The sequence below is a fragment of the Engraulis encrasicolus genome, chromosome 4, assembly GCF_034702125.1.
Source record: "Engraulis encrasicolus isolate BLACKSEA-1 chromosome 4, IST_EnEncr_1.0, whole genome shotgun sequence".
In the NCBI taxonomy this organism is placed as follows: domain Eukaryota; kingdom Metazoa; phylum Chordata; class Actinopteri; order Clupeiformes; family Engraulidae; genus Engraulis; species Engraulis encrasicolus.
Window position 1 is genome coordinate 30,512,396 of NC_085860.1, and position 15,940 is coordinate 30,528,335.

Below are 15,940 nucleotides of genomic sequence, written 5' to 3' on the forward strand. Positions count from 1 at the left end.
TTATCTTGTCGGATGCCCGTTTTATCCACTTGCATGGAATTTTGTACTCTATAATGACACCGTTTAGGAGAACATGTTGTCATGTCGCTTGGAATTCTTCGGTAAGCTCCCAAAATAACAATATTTCATGTAACAAAGCAGAAGCCACTGGTGACAAGGCAGGTTTTCGGGATCAGACACAGCCTCTGACTGTTTGGAAGCTTCTGTCACTCAATTGTTGTGCTCACATGTGATTGGTGTGATACAATAGGCCTATAACTTCATATACAGAGTGTATAAAATGATTCGGATGTACACACGATAAGATATGTTCTCCCAAAATGGAGTTAATTGGAGTAGGTTGGTAGGAGAAACAGCTACAACATCCAGCTGTCTAGAAAACAGATCCTAACCATGCACTACACTGCTCCAATGAGACTTCCAATATTAAATGAATCACCTAGCTGCTTAGTATTTTGGAATTCTTGTCTGTGCGCACAGCGGGATGTTTGTAAGCATGTGAAATCCATGTATAGGCTACTAGTAGGGTTACTGAGTACCTCTAAAACAAGAAAAAGGATAACAAAAATCACACAGTCATATTTATTCCTCATGTCCGAGTTAAATAAATTAACTTTTTGTTTTTCAGATCAACATTATTGTTGGCCAGGGTGTTCGTCATACGTTCTCCCCTCAAGACTTGACAAAAAATATTTTATGTCTGAGTTTACTTTACTGATTAACATTTTTTCCCCAGGCGGGCAGCCTTGAAAACTTACGTTGTAGTGGGCCAGCGTGTTCATCCGCCTCCATCTGCCTTCCTTCACGGAGGTCACGTCCAGGTCAGATAGGATCTGTCCAGTGGAGCCCGGCCGCCACTCTAAACAACAGATTCCTCAGAGGTCAGACTCTTCAGACATCCTCAAACAACACCAGCCAATTCATACAATAGATGTCTGGCTCAACTGGAACCAAGGCCGCTGACAGCTTTGGCTGGGCCCAGGACAAAGCCATCTGAAAGGGCCCCCTCACCCAATACATTCAATGTAATGAGGGCCCAATTATTACCCTGGGCCCAGGAGAGCTGACCCCTTTGTCCCCCCTGGTCTGCCTCCCTGACTGGAACAGTATATCGCTCCTCTTTTTGCAAGAAAAAAAGCAAGCGAGCGACACACAGTCACACAATGCCTGTCTGAGCCAGTCTCTAGTATCTGTTTGAAAATTGCATTGAAGATGCTGTCAATACAAAGGTGTGCTCAATTTGGCACCTAATCTTCCATCCAATATATTCTGGATTGCTTTGTGTTTGGATGCCTGTGCTTTTGCCCCCCCCCCTCCCAAGCCCCCCTCTTACAGCCTAGTGTAGCACTTTGGCAATCTTTCAGCGCTCCCACATGCAGCAATCTGCTTAGCATTCTGATTAGCACCCAGAATGCAACACTCCTCTCGGACACAGAAACAGAAAGGTAGTTCATTATTCTAGCAGCATTGCTTCATGATACACACGCTATGAGGGGCTGATAATAGGTACTGAGTTGGGCTCACCTTGTACTGAAATCAGTACTATCAGTAGGGGGCATAGTTTGTCCTATGCGGGTTATTTGGCAGGACCAACATTTTCAGCTTTATTGGAAATCAAAGCAACCTCTGAATCAAACTGAATGGCTGCAAGTCGTTCTAGTTCTTTCTATCCTTTCCTCCGGCGAGAGTGTGGCCTGTTCTGCAGAAAACAAGGACGTTTTCCCACTGTTAAGCAGACCAGAGTGGCTATTTGGGTGCATTTCCCTATTCAACATCCTAATTACAAATGACAAAATGACTTCTGAATTATGTTTTTGCAAGGTGTTCAACAAAACTTTCAATCATTAATGGCCTCGAGCCTCACGCCACGAATCCATAGGTTGGAGGAAAGCACAGGAACAAACCGGAATGACTTACAGCCAATGTGTTATTCTGTCTGTATCACACTGTAGCGGACTCACCAAGAGTGACGCTGTCCACCTTGGGCCTCTGGGAGTAGGGCATGTTCCTATACACCTGCTCGATGACCTTATCCTTCACCTGGGTTATGGTATCACAGCTGAGCACTTTCACGAGCGTGATGTCTGGTCCCTCACCTTGGACCAATACCTGCAGGGACTGAAGCGACACAGACACACACACACAAAAAGAAAGAAAGAAAGAAAGAAAGAAAGAGGAGAGTTACCTCAGACGGCCCCTTGCTGAGGAAGCTCTCCTGGGGAAAACTGTGCGGAACACAACAGTGAGGAGCCCCAGAGGGTGGACCTTTTCATCATCAAGGTCTGTGCTGTAAATTCTATTTCTCAGCAGTGTGCAATTCAAAATGGAGGGCTGGCTTTCTGTCTGTGGCACTGAGTTGGCGGCGACAACATTTCCAGTGTAATAAAGCATGTGCACATCAGGCACCATAACCGGTGACAAAAACAATCAGCCTCTGTCACAGATGAAAAGCAGTGTCCCTGCACTCTGAGGAGTCAGGTGTGCTGTAACCATGGTAACCAACAGACAAGATGCCCCTCTGGGCCTAAAGGCCCAAACATACCATACGTATTTCGATTCCGTCTGTATTTCCTATACATTGATATATTCATACCTTGCTACATCTTTTTTTTCAAGGGGTGGACATTTTATGTTTGTTTGATCCATTTCAACGGTAACAATCCGTAATCGTACACTCCTCAGTTTAGTGTCAATGTGTTGAATTGACCAGGGTTGTGGGTGTGCTCCGTCACCAGCCGAGACCAATCAAAATATGTACAAAATCAATGCACACAACGTGTGAAACACTCCAAATGTCCAGCCGTATCCGTATCACACAAAAGGTAAGAGAGTTTAATACACACCCCCTGCTAATAATTATATGACTAGGCCTATTCATTATAGACACAACCCATGTTATTAGAAAGTGTCTTACAAAAGACAACAGCAAAGACCCATGAAGTTGAAATGTGTTTTCAAAGAGTGTCTGTAATCATGTGGAAAGAGCATAGCATTTTGTCAGCGGACAGAGAAGCATTCTACAGGTGTAAGGATGTACATGTTGGGGACTCAGTGGGTTAAGGTGCCCCATTACTCCAGGGACTCGGGTTCGATTCCGACCTGAGGTCCTTTCCTGACCCCCCACGTCCCCCCACCACATTTTCTTGTCACAATCTCTAACTGTCCTGTCCATAATAAAGGCATTATTAGCCCCAAAAATATATTTTTTAAAGGATATACACAATAAGGTTAAAGCAGACTCTCACCAGGACGGAGTACTCCACATCATCCCCCAGCAGGCCTGTGTCGTTCAGGGTGTACTTGGCCTTCTTCATCATGGCGTCCACCGGGCCCTTCTCAATCTGATGCTTTATGGCTTTGAAGAGCTTGTACAGAGGCTCCCCCGCAGAGTCCTGTGGACGACAACGACAACACTTCTTCAAAATACAATAAATTATGAAATAAATCAACCTTTGGAGGCTCACCCGCATAGTCGTGTGAGGACAGCATGAAGACACACCACTTCTTTAAGAAACAATATTTGAAATAAATCAAAGTTTGTGCTTCCATGATGCCTGTACTATTTCTCCATTTGCCTTCATTCTGAAGTGTTAATAAATCCTCTTAAAGCGGGAGGCAAGGCAGCATTTTATGTTGTGTCAGCGTTTGGCCTATTAAAACCGATAGCAACATTCAAAATGGCTCCCACTGACCGGAGACAAATTGAGCCATTGTTTGGGACATTAGAACAGCTTGCTGGCAGTTTTCTTGTTTCGTATTACCGAAAAAAAAGAAAACCACACTACAGGAGCACAATGCCCACGCGCTGGAGGCCGGGCCCATATCTCTTGTAAAGCAGCAGGGCTTGTCAGGGTGACCCACGTGTTGTGAGCGAGTGCGTTTACCTTGAGGAACTGGTAAAGACAGATGGACATCCAGTTGCACAGCATCCGCTCCACCACAGTCTCCGACCTGCCAGGGGGAGAGAGGGTAGGAGGTGTGGGTGGGTGGGGGGTGATGGAGAGAGTGGGGTGGAGAGAGTGGGGAGGTTGAGGCAGTCAGAGGGTGGGGAGAGATATGAGAGAGTGGGGGATTGGGGGGGTGGGGAGGTTGAGACAGTGTGCGGGTTAAAAGAGGGTTTTTTTTGCCTCTCTGTCCATGTGTTTGATGTCTCGACCGTCCGTTCGGTGGCGGAAACAATAAGTCATGGCTGCCTGAAGGGGAACGCGCCACTGCTCTCGCCCACAGAGCAGCACAGCGGGGGACTCCGGAAGAGAGAGACACGGTTTCGAGCGCAATTATAATCAAGATCATTTGAGAGCAAAATATCGTTTTGGATGTTTCTCTCCTCTCTGCAGGTGTACAGAACGGCTACAAAATTGCCACGTCTAATTGGCAGTTATTTGCTAATCAAATGAACAGCCGAGTAATGAAGCCATCTTTATGTTCACCATCCAAATTAAGAAGCCGGCTGAGGAAAAGCAGGGCAAACTCTTGTCCCTCTCACACACCAAACTCCGCAAGTTAATCAGTATGTCAGTGTGGAATTAAAAACCGCAATCCCTTACTCATCGACTAATACTATTAACATCATATCGGTAATGCAATTACATATGGTAATACCAACACTAATGCGGATATTAATGCAGCTCTCACCACCATAAGCACTTGTAATGCTACTAATGTATACGCGCACACACACACACGCAAAGACACACACGCAAAGACACACACACACACACACACACACACACACACACACACACACACACACACACACACACACACACACACACACACACACACACACCACGCCTGATGCCAGTAGTATTACATCCACATCACTGATGCAGACAGCAGCACAGTAGAGTATATATTTATTTAAAAGATAATTAGGAGCTTCAGTGTCAGTGCTAGTGAAGCTCTAAATTTGTCCCTCCTACCAGTTGCAGGACGGGCCGGTGCTGTCTGGCTGCTGTCTGGGTGTCTGAGTCTGACAGTAGGAAAGTGCGAGGGCGTCTCTCGAGTGAGTATAGAGGGGCGGTGAAGAGAGGGCTGCCTGCTAGACTTTGTTAATATTACATTGTGAACTTCGTGAAGTTAGGTGTTAGTGCTGCATGACTGGAATAAAGTTTTCAGCAAAATGTTATGGATTACCTCTATAAGGTTAGGATTAGGGCTTTGTGTAAATGTGTGATATGTTCCGGTTTTACTCTGTCAATGGATGCTCTCAGTTTCATAACTCCAATGCCGTGCAATTTTCATTCATTTATAATCAGATGCTAATTACAATGAGGCCCTTCATTAATTCAGTTCATGACTGCTTCAGGCATTAAAGCACCAGTGTGGACAATGCAGTTATACCATCTTATTCTATGTGGCTACCTCTTGATTGATTGATTGATTATATCGTAAAAGAAAAGAAAATACATGGTACCCAGGTTGCCTGCTTGAGTGGTCAAAGTGAGGTGATGTGAGCGAAGCTGTGCAAGCAGAGTAGTTCAATTACCGAACAGAGTTAGCAAGTTGGCCACAAAGTGAGGTAATTGGAGACCTGTATTAAGGGAGGATCCCTGTACAGCACATCAGGTACTCAGTACCTGCACAGCATGAGTTTGAAGGACATTATTAAAACACTGCACAATTAGCAGGTTGGCCACTTCAGTGGACAAAGTAAGATGAGTACCTGTGCGCAGCATGAGCTTGAGGAACATTATTAAAGTGCTGTACAGTGTTAAAGGTGCACTGTGTAATATTTTTAGTAGCTCTTATTCAGAATTATTCTGCCCATTCACAATTGTTTCCTTTTTGACAAATACTTACCACCGCCATCATTTCTAAATATTCATTATACAATTGTAAGTATCGGTATTCATTATGACCGGGAAAATTGCACTTTTCAGACATGAAGGGGGGGGGGGGGGGGGTTCTTCTCCATGGTCTGCCATTTTGAATGTCCGGAAATAGACATCTTTAGCTGCAAAATGTACTGCTTTTTGGCCGTACTAGTAAATATTGGTTTATTATTATATAGATTTTTTTTTCTGTGGAAGAAAAGACTTTTTCTTTTTATTCACTAGGAAACATGGTGACGTTTCAACCTCTCTGTCTTCCTCAGATTAATTGCAATCCTACACAGTGCACCTTTAAGAGGTTGGCCACTAGAGTCAGGTGATCAGAGACCTGAGCTGAAAGTAGTGAGGCCTGCGCAACATGAGCTTGAAGGGCATTGCTAAAGTACTGCCCAGTGTCACCAAGTTGGCCACTTGATCTGAGTCCTGTGAGCAGGAGTAAGGGTCCTGTACCTGCGCAGCATGAGCTTGGGGTTCTTGCTGTTCACGTAGTCGTCCATGAGGCCGAGCAGCAGGGTCCTCATGATGTCCGTGTAGTACTCCAGCTTGCCGTGCAGAGCCACCGTCAGCAGCGAGGCGAAGTACACCTTGGCCCGCGCGTTGAAGTCCGAACGCGACTCCAGTGTGCGGATGAACTGGAGAACACGCACAGTCAGAGAGTCAGTCAGACACACGCATACAGATACACATACACACACACACACACACAGATACATACAGATAGATACAGTCTAAGAGACTAATGCTTGCTCAGACACACAAGCATGTATACAGTTGTACACGTGTATATACAAGTACATAGCCTACACATACACACACACACACATCCAATTCAAATCAATGTACACACAGACATACAAGTACACAGAGAGACACACACACACACACACACACACACACACACACACACACACACACACACACACACACACACACACACACACACACACACACACACACACACACACACACACACACTATGTAGAGGTTGTCTAAATGAACGCGGATAATCCTGGGATTGCACATTGAATGGCAACATCTATTCCTGAACTATGCATTCATCGCCAATAAATGAAGCCCAACTAATCCGCTTCGCAGGCACCATCTCTTTATCGCTCATGAAGAGAAAGTAGTTCAGACATGCCATGATGAGAAATTAGATTTTGTAAGCTCCCAGGGAAGGAGACCTACGGTGCACATTAATGAGCAAGGTCTCGCCTGCTTGTTGACCAAAAAGGGATTGCATTTTGAATGGCAGCATCATCTACCGTGCTCCTGAACAACGCATTTACAACCAATGAACGAAGCCCAATTAATCTAATTCATTCCTACCCAAGAAGCTAGTCATCAAGAGAAATTAGTTCACACACGCAATGATGAGATTTTTTTATCCAATTGGTTTACTCCAGTGGTTCCTAAACTCTGGGTCGGGACCCCTAGGGGCCGGGGGTTACAGAGGTCCTGCAGGGGGGTTGCGGACATAAAACTATACAATTACATGTGTACGATGGCAACATTTAGCAACATTAGTGGACAAAATATGTTTGTTTTGCATTTGGGATATGACGTAGGAGGAGGGATCGCGAATATATTCATAGATCCAAAAGAGGATCCCAGCGGAAAAATAGGGAACCGCTGGTTTAATCCTACCTGCTAATAGGAGTGCATGTGGAAAATATTGTGCTAAACCTGGTACAAACAAGATGTTTTTTATTTCTTTTTTCAAACCTTTCTTTATTGAACTTTTATCATTTACAAAACATCACAACCCACACCCACCCTAAACCCAAGGCAATCTAGATGTTTTTTTTTAATAATTCATGTTTAATTGTGAACTGCCCCGAGTGGAGACCTACATTGATGAGGAAGGTCTTGCTATTGAGGAGGTTGGAGAACTGGTTGAGGGCCTGGGCCACGATGGCCTTCCGGGCCTCGGGGATGTCCAGTTTGCCCGTGATCATGACGTCGTTGGCGCCATCCTTGGAGGGCAGGAAGAAGACGCGGTCCGTGTAGGTCTTGTAGTCCAGGAACGGCATGCGACCCTCGCTGATGTCATTAGTGTGGTCCTCCATCTCAATCATCAGGTCTTTTGGGGATGAAGATGGGAGACGGGACAAATTAATATTTACCTATGATTCTCTGTGTGTCTGTGTGTGTGTGTGTGTGTGTGTGTGTGTGTGTGTGTGTGTCTGTGTGTGTCTGTGTGTGTCTGTGGGTGTCTGTGGGTGTCTGTGGGTGTCTGTGGGTGTCTGTGGGTGTCTGTGTGTGTCTGTGTGTGTCTGTGTGTGTCTGTGTGTGTCTGTGTCTGTGTGTGTGTGTGTCTGTGTGTGTCTGTGTGTCTGTGTGTCTGTGTGTCTGTGTGTGTGTGTGTGTGTGTGTGTGTGTGTGTGTGTGTGTGTGTGTGTGTGTCTGTGTGTCTGTGTGTCTGTCTGTGTGTGTGTGTCTGTGTGTGTGTCTGTGTGTCTGTGTGTCTGTGTGTCTGTCTGTGTGTGTGTGTGTGTGTGTGTCTGTGTGTGTGTGTGTCTGTGTGTGTGTGTGTGTGTCTGTGTGTGTGTGTCTGTGTGTGTGTGTCTGTGTGTGTGTGTCTGTGTGTGTGTGTCTGTGTGTGTGTGTCTGTGTGTGTGTCTGTGTGTGTCTATGCACACGTGTGTGTCTGTGCACACGTGTGTGTCTGTGCACACGTGTGTGTCTGTGCACACGTGTGTGTCTGTGCACACGTGTGTGTCTGTGCACACGTGTGCCTCCGGGATCCCAGACACTAAATTTAACAACGTCTACAGAAACCATCAGATTAGTGGACCCTTTCAACAGTATAATGAAATTTAAGAAACCACGCACCCTATCCATTCCATATGCAACTACCTAAAAATTGAAATGTTGTATTCATTCAGTAAAGATCAGTATGAACCACTAACATTTTTGAACGATATCCTTGCTTTGCTTATATCTAACGCGCCTACCCAACAACAGGTGTGCAAAAGCGCTTAAAACAATCAGGCTTCTTAAACTACAGTATGACTAATTGGCCATCTTCTGCAATGAGGCTAATAAACGCTATAATTAACGGCCTATACACTTAACATTCTCCCTTTCCCCTTTAGTTTGTGTGTTGGCTGGTATGAAGCCCCATGTCCACCTTAGCTGACCTTTAAAAGCCCTGCTGTACATAAGCTAGCAGTTAGACCCAGTGGCTCAGTGATGGCACAAACAGAGACCACAGACACAGTTTTACAGCACAAGTACATGGATGTGTGTGTGTGTGTGTGTGTGTGTGTGTGTGTGTGTGTGTGTGTGTGTGTGTGTGTGTGTGTGTGTGTGTGTGTGTGTGTGTGTGTGTGTGTGTGTGTGTGTGTGTCTGACCTGTGAATTCCTTCTTGCATCGGTCTCGCACGCTCTCCTCAAGGTTTTCCAGCTGGTGCTTGACCTTCTCGTACTCCCGCTCAGCCTGCTGACTCTTCCTCCTGTGGACACGGACGTGGCACGCACACACACGCACGCACGCACACACACACGCACACGCACACGCACAAGCACGCACACGCGCACGCACGCACGCACGCACGCACGCACGCACGCACGCACACACCCACGCATGCGCGCACACATGCATGCGCGCGCACACACACACACACACACACACATGCAACATGCGCGCAACACACACACGCAACACACAAACAAATAATGGTGTGTTACTGGTTTAGTAGAACAGATTCCGGCCAGAGTTTTGTTTCCGATCTTTGCTGAGCATTCCTTTCCCCTTCAGAGAACATACACTGACCATGAAATCAGTACGCGTCAGTGTCAGGCTCCAACACCTGGTTAAAGCGTCAGATGAGATGCGATGCGATCCCGTCTGCTAAAGCCGTTAGACATGTGTTGTTGTCCTCACCTGTAGCAGTAGGCGGATGTGGCGATGATCAACAGCATGGGGATGATGACAGCTGGGATGATGATGGCCAGCGGAACTTCGTACTTGCTCTCGTAGACCACCGAGCCCACCACCCACTCGCCGTTGCCAAACTTGATCTGGGGGAGGGAGGAGAGCGCAGGAAAAGAACATTTTTATTTATTATTTGCATATTTATGCAAATATTTTTTCTTTTCTTTTCTTGCCTTTATTGGATAGGACAGTTTGAGAGGAGACAGGAAAGTAATGGAAGAGAAAGAAGGGGGAGGAGGATTGGGAAATGACCTAGAGCCGGAATCGAACTTGGGTCTCGGCCAGAACAGTCAGTGCTCTAGCGACTTGAGCCATGGCAGGGGCACAGTAAACAATAGGACATGAATATGTCTCCGGTTCTTTGAGTGAGATGAGGGAGCCATCTCTATGGGAGACGCTCATTGGCTGTCGACCTTTACTTTCTGCTCTTTGTCACGGGCGACAGCCAATGAGCGTCTCCCATAGAGCTTGAAAGTGACGTCACTTCCCCCGATTTCATGGGACCTCAACGGCGTTTTTAGCCGAAAATCGAAGCATGTAATCCAATGGCGGTATTAAAATGATATTTCGATCCCCTCCGTGTTGTGCCACGAGCTCCACATATGTTGTTTCTGATATTTTTGTTTAATTTTTCGTACGAACTCCTAAACTTTTTAGAAAGCTGTGTTTATTCACATTTTTCATGCAGACGGCCTCGGAACAAAACATTGATACTTCTGTATGAATAATCTTTATCTAGCCTCTTAAACAGCATATTTGTAGCCCAGCGCATATAATCACTGAGATCGGAAGATGTTTACTCACTACCATGTTGTTAGATGGTCAGCTTAGGTCCCGTGAAATGCGGAACTAAGGGGCGGGACTTTCAAGCTGTATAGAGATGTTGAGCCGATTCTTACGAAAAAGAACACATTCAATGACATGTCATTTACATGGCACCACCCCAAAGAAAACACTGCAAGAGTTCTTTATTGACAGTAATGGTGAAATTAAATTGGCTCAGACAAACCACCGCATTGTGATGTCTGAATAGCAATAGTTGCTTGCTCAATGTTCCAGCACCGTCCTGCTCTCTACTTTATTCAGTTTGCCTTAGAGTATCTACAACCTAATTTTGTGTCCTTATTACAAGTTGCTTTGGGCAGAGGGTTACACTTTATATTGCTGTCCCCGATGACATTAACTAGGTTAGAGTTTAACAAGTATGTAACTCTGTTATGTACTTGCACAGCTCCATGGGGTTGGGGGCCAGGGACCCCTGGGGTGGCCGCGAGGGGGTGCTAAGGAAGGCATGGTCGGTTGCCAGAAAAAGTAAATAAAAAAAATATATATATATATTAAATAAACAATTAAAATTGAATAACTAGCCTACACCAAAATAAGATGAATAATATTCCCATTGGTTAAGAACCAAGCCTTTGGCACGACCCATATAAGGGGGGCCTGGTCATGGCAAAGTTTGGGATCCCCTGGGTTAGGGTATGCACAGTCTACATACTGCAAGTACATAAAAAGTTACATGTTGGTACACAAGGTACGTACAGTCAAAAAACAAACCATGAAGTGAAGCGCTTCCAGGCAGAGTATGCCAAGTGTAATGCGAATCACTGTAATAAAGGGGGACAATAGCATCGCATCGGGTCCTACCTTCAGGTTCAAGGGCTCCGAGGTCCCAACGTTTCTCATGCGGACCTTGTACTCCGACGGAGGCTCCAGGTAGAGCTTGTCGTCTTCCAGCGTATTCACCAGGCAAGGCACGTCACCCACATACGCCTTGGCTTCATCCGTTGTCATGGCCTTGGAGAAGCCCCGACCCTGAGGGTTGAGATGAGAGAACGTGCATATATTGTGTAGGTAGGCACTCGCAGGTATACGTGGCATTTACGGATCAATGTATATCCATATATTCATGCTCCGCTCTGCTCTGCTTCACCCACACAGACATTTACTGCTATCAGTTATGCATACGCTTCGCTGTATGGTTGAACCATAGGGTCTGAAGCAAATGCTATTTTGATTCACCTGTAATCGCGGCACAATTGACAATAATGCCGCCAGAGTAGTTACACAACATAATTTGCATAATTCATAAAAATCAACATACTGATCCCTGACAACAACGTCTGCATAACAAATCGGCCCTGGCACTGAGACTCTAAATACTCAATACTCCTTCACACCACACAGAGGTGACGAAAGAAGAAAGCGAAGAAAAATAAAACGGAAAGGGGTAGGAAGAAAAAAATGTAAAAATCCACTAACGGTAACTTTGATGGTGCTGTTTGCAGCGATCAGCTTGTTGCTGAAATTTTCAAAGGTGGGATCTGGGTAGTAGTCAAACGGCTTCAGCTCCTCCACAACGTTGTCAAGGTGAAGGAAGGTGCAAAAGGACTGGGTGTCATGAGTCTTAGTCACACGCGGCGAGAGGAAGACGAGTGTGGTGTCGTTCTTGCTCTCCGCAGGCTGTTGGAACTGTGTGATGAAATGAGGATAAGAGAGCGGGAGAGAGAGAGAGAGAGAGAGAGAGAGAGAGAGAGAGAGAGAGAGAGAGAGCGAGAGAGGGAGAGAGAGAAATAGTGAGAGAGAACAAGAGAGAGAGAATGAGAGAAAGAGAGAGAACAAGAGAGAGTGAGAGAGAGAGAAAGAGAGAGAGAGAGAGAGAGAATGGAGGAGAGCGAGACAGAGTCAGAGAGGAGGAGAAATAACTTCAGTGAGTAAAGAGTGTTCCCTCAATACATCAAGAGCTCAAGAGCAACGCACAAAGAGTGATTGAAGGGAGTTAAAGAGCTTGACACGGGCTGTGAGATGATGAGTGCAAGGTTTAGTGTATGAAAGTGTGGGTGTGTGTGTGTGTGTGTGTGTGTGTGTGTGTGTGTGTGTGTGTGTGTGTGTGTGTGTGTGTGTGTGTGTGTGTGTGTGTGTGTGTGTGTGTGTGTGTGTGTGTGTGTGTGTGTGTGTGTGTGTGCATTTGTGTGTGTCTGTGCAATTGTGTGTGTGTGTGTGTCTGTGCAATTGTGTGTGTGTGTGTGTGTGTGTGTGTGTGTGTGTGTGTGTGTGTGTGTGCAATTGTGTGTGTGCAATTGTGTGTGTGTGTGTGTGTGTGTGTGTGTGTGTGTGTGTGTGTGTGTGTGTGTGTGTGTGTGTGTGTGTGTGTGTGTGTGTGTGTGTGTGTGTGTGCGGGTGTGGGTGTGTGTGTGTGTGTGTGCGGGTGTGCGGGTGTGGGTGTGTGTGTTTGTGTGTGCGTGCCTGTGCATTTGAGTGTGTCTGTGCAATTGTGTGTGTGTGTGTGTGTGTGTGTGTGTGTGTGTGTGTGTGTGTGTGTGTGTGTGTGTGTGTGTGTGTGTGTGTGTGTGTGTGTGTGTGTGTGTGTACGTGACTGAAATGCGGGCTGACACAGAGACAGTGCAGTAAGGTGAGACAGATGAGAGCAGAGGCGAGTGTGAAGTGGGAGGCTCATCGAGGAGCAAAAGATATGCGGAGAAATGAAAATGAGAGAGGGGGAAAGAATCAAATGTGTGCACACACACACACAAGCACACACAAGCACACACAAGCACGCGCACACACACACACGCGCACACACACACGCGCACACACACACACAAACAGCAGTGTGCCAACGCGGGCTGGGGTGGCAGCAACGGCTTCATCTGCCATTTCTCTCACATGCCCCCAAGGGCTGTTTAGTCACACTACCGCCACCCAGAAAGGAGAGAGAGACAGAGAGAGAGAGAGAGAGTGAGAGAGTGAGAGAGGAGAGAGAGAGAGAGAGAAGGAGAGAGTGAGAGTGAGAGAGAGGAGAGAGAGTGAGCGAGAGAGAGAGAGTAATAGAGAGAGAGAGAGACAGAGTAACAGAGAAAGAGAGAAGGAGAGTGTGAGAGTAAGACCAAAAGACAGAAGTAACATACATAAAGGAGAGACAAGGAGAGGGAGCGTAACCTAGAGAGAGAGGGAGTAAGCAAGAGAGACAGAGAGTAACAGAAAGACAGCGAAGAGAGGGTGAGAGAGGGAAAATAGCAGCGAAAACATGGGAAAAACGTGAAAGCATATGATATGTGTGTGTGTGTGTGTGTGTAAATGAATGTCTGCATACTGTACATGCGTGTCTGTAATGCATACATGTGTGCGTGTGTGAATGAGAACTGCATTGGCCACAGCCACAGTCTTATCTGGCAGTAACTTTAATTCCTATTTTAATTCCGGCATCTGGAATGAAACGAACACGCACTCACTCACACACAGTCTCACACACAGTCTCACACACAGTCTCACACACAGTCACACACAGTCACACACAGTCTCACACACACAGTCTCACACACACAGTCTCACACACACAGTCACACACACACAGTCACACACACACAGTCACACACACACAGTCACACACACACACACACACACACACACACACGCACACACACGCACACACACGCACACACACGCACACACACACACGCACACACACGCACACACACGCACACACACACGCACACACAAACGCACACGCACACACGCAAACACAAAATTCCCCTGCTGCTTATCCAGCCAGGCGCTGGAGACTCCTACCACCGGCACATCAAGTCAGACCTGCTGCTTGATTATTTCTGGGGGCCTGAAGTTCCTGAGCTCCTTTCTCAGCCGCGGCTACACGGATTTGCAACTTATTGGTATTCCGCGCACCATGGGAGTGGGTTTGTGTGTGGGTGGGGCAGGGAGAGGAGGAAGTGGATAGATGGGCTGGCTGGCTGGCTGGCTGGGAAGAACGAGAGGGGGAGAAGACACTAACTGAGATGGGTGGGTGGTGAAAATTGAGAGCGGGATGGAGAGAGAGAAGGGAGAGATAAGGCGAGAGGAGAGAGAGAGAGAGAGAGAGAGAGAGAGAGAGAGAGAGAGAGAGAGAGAGAGAGGGAGAGGGAGAGGGAGAGGGAGAGGGAGGGGGGACAGAGGAGAGAGAGAGAGAGAGAGAGAGAGAGAGAGAGAGAGAGAGAGAGAGAGAGAGAGAGAAAGAGAGAAAGAGAGAGAGAAAGAGAGGGAGAGAGAGAGAGAAAGAGAAAGAGAGAGGGAGAAAGAGAGAGGGAGAGAGAGAGAGAGAGAGAGAGAGAGAGAGAGAGAGAGAGAGAGAGAGAGAGAGAGAGAGAGAGACTGGATAGTCAGAGATAGTTCTTCCAAGCATCCTATTCTGGCCAACCTGAACTGCACTGATTTCTAGAGTTCTCAGGGGGTGTGGTGGGGCTTAATTCACCTTTGACTTTGTATGCTGCTGGGTGACCAATCAGACCAGTCTTTCCTCTGACTTGCTGGCCACCATATAGGCAAATGACAGAACCAGTGCGTAGTAGATTTAAGCCTTCCCCTTCAAGCCATTGAAAATGATCACATTTCACTGGCCCTGTCGAGGGGAATATTTGAATTGGAATAGCTACCCAGCATGGCCAAACTGACTTAGTCGCAAAGTGTTGTACAGTGCCACGGGAAGTATGAACAGAGCCAGGGTAAGAGATAGGTGGCTAACATGCGGAAATGGTGACGAGATAGATTGTCAGACAACACTATTTTAGGGTTCACGACGTGTTGACCGCTAATACATGCCTAATTATTGTCTGAATAACTTCTACATACTTATTACAAGACATGTGCTACGGGCCTATTATGTCCGTATTGTGATTATCCATGATCATTTAGGCATGTGTTAGTGGTTAACGGACCATAAAATAGTATTACAGAGAGTTGGGAACATGCTGGGAGGAAACAAAATAAACAAACCTCCATTGGTGTTGAGTCCTGGGACCACTCATCAACTGAGGTGTTCACCTTTATGAAGGCTCTCTGGATCAGGCTGAACCCCACGCCTGTCACCACAATTCTCCTACCACCACTACGGAAGAAATGCAGCACAGTACACGTCATTATCGAAATCAACACCTACAGCACAGTAGTCCATTTTTCCATTTTTAACACAATTTGTCACACAAACAGCTTGTGTGACACAGCATGAAATAGCTGGCTTTTTAAAAAAGTCTTCCAGTTTATACCCAAACAATACACAGGTGTTAATTTACATGCATGCTGTATGTACCCATTTTGCTATATGTGTGTACCTATTAACAACATATGAAGTCTTACAGTATAACCAGAGATTCTTTAAGTATATAGAGATATGCCA

At 46.3% G+C, this 15,940-nt stretch overlaps 1 protein-coding gene across 1 annotated transcript in view; it reads right to left on the minus strand.

The window, feature by feature from the left end:
* Window positions 1–15,940, minus strand: part of plxnb2b (plexin b2b) — a 138,661-nt gene that overhangs the window by 8,997 nt on the left and 113,724 nt on the right. Inside the window, exons 19-29 of the mRNA XM_063197132.1 lie at window positions 15,541–15,652; window positions 12,037–12,246; window positions 11,422–11,589; window positions 9,724–9,860; window positions 9,192–9,292; window positions 7,688–7,917; window positions 6,285–6,466; window positions 3,885–3,951; window positions 3,246–3,392; window positions 1,962–2,118; window positions 759–859 (exon numbers count right to left, since the gene is read on the minus strand). Coding sequence (XP_063053202.1) covers window positions 759–859; window positions 1,962–2,118; window positions 3,246–3,392; window positions 3,885–3,951; window positions 6,285–6,466; window positions 7,688–7,917; window positions 9,192–9,292; window positions 9,724–9,860; window positions 11,422–11,589; window positions 12,037–12,246; window positions 15,541–15,652 — 1,612 coding nt within the window. The remainder of the gene's footprint in view (window positions 1–758; window positions 860–1,961; window positions 2,119–3,245; window positions 3,393–3,884; window positions 3,952–6,284; window positions 6,467–7,687; window positions 7,918–9,191; window positions 9,293–9,723; window positions 9,861–11,421; window positions 11,590–12,036; window positions 12,247–15,540; window positions 15,653–15,940) is intronic.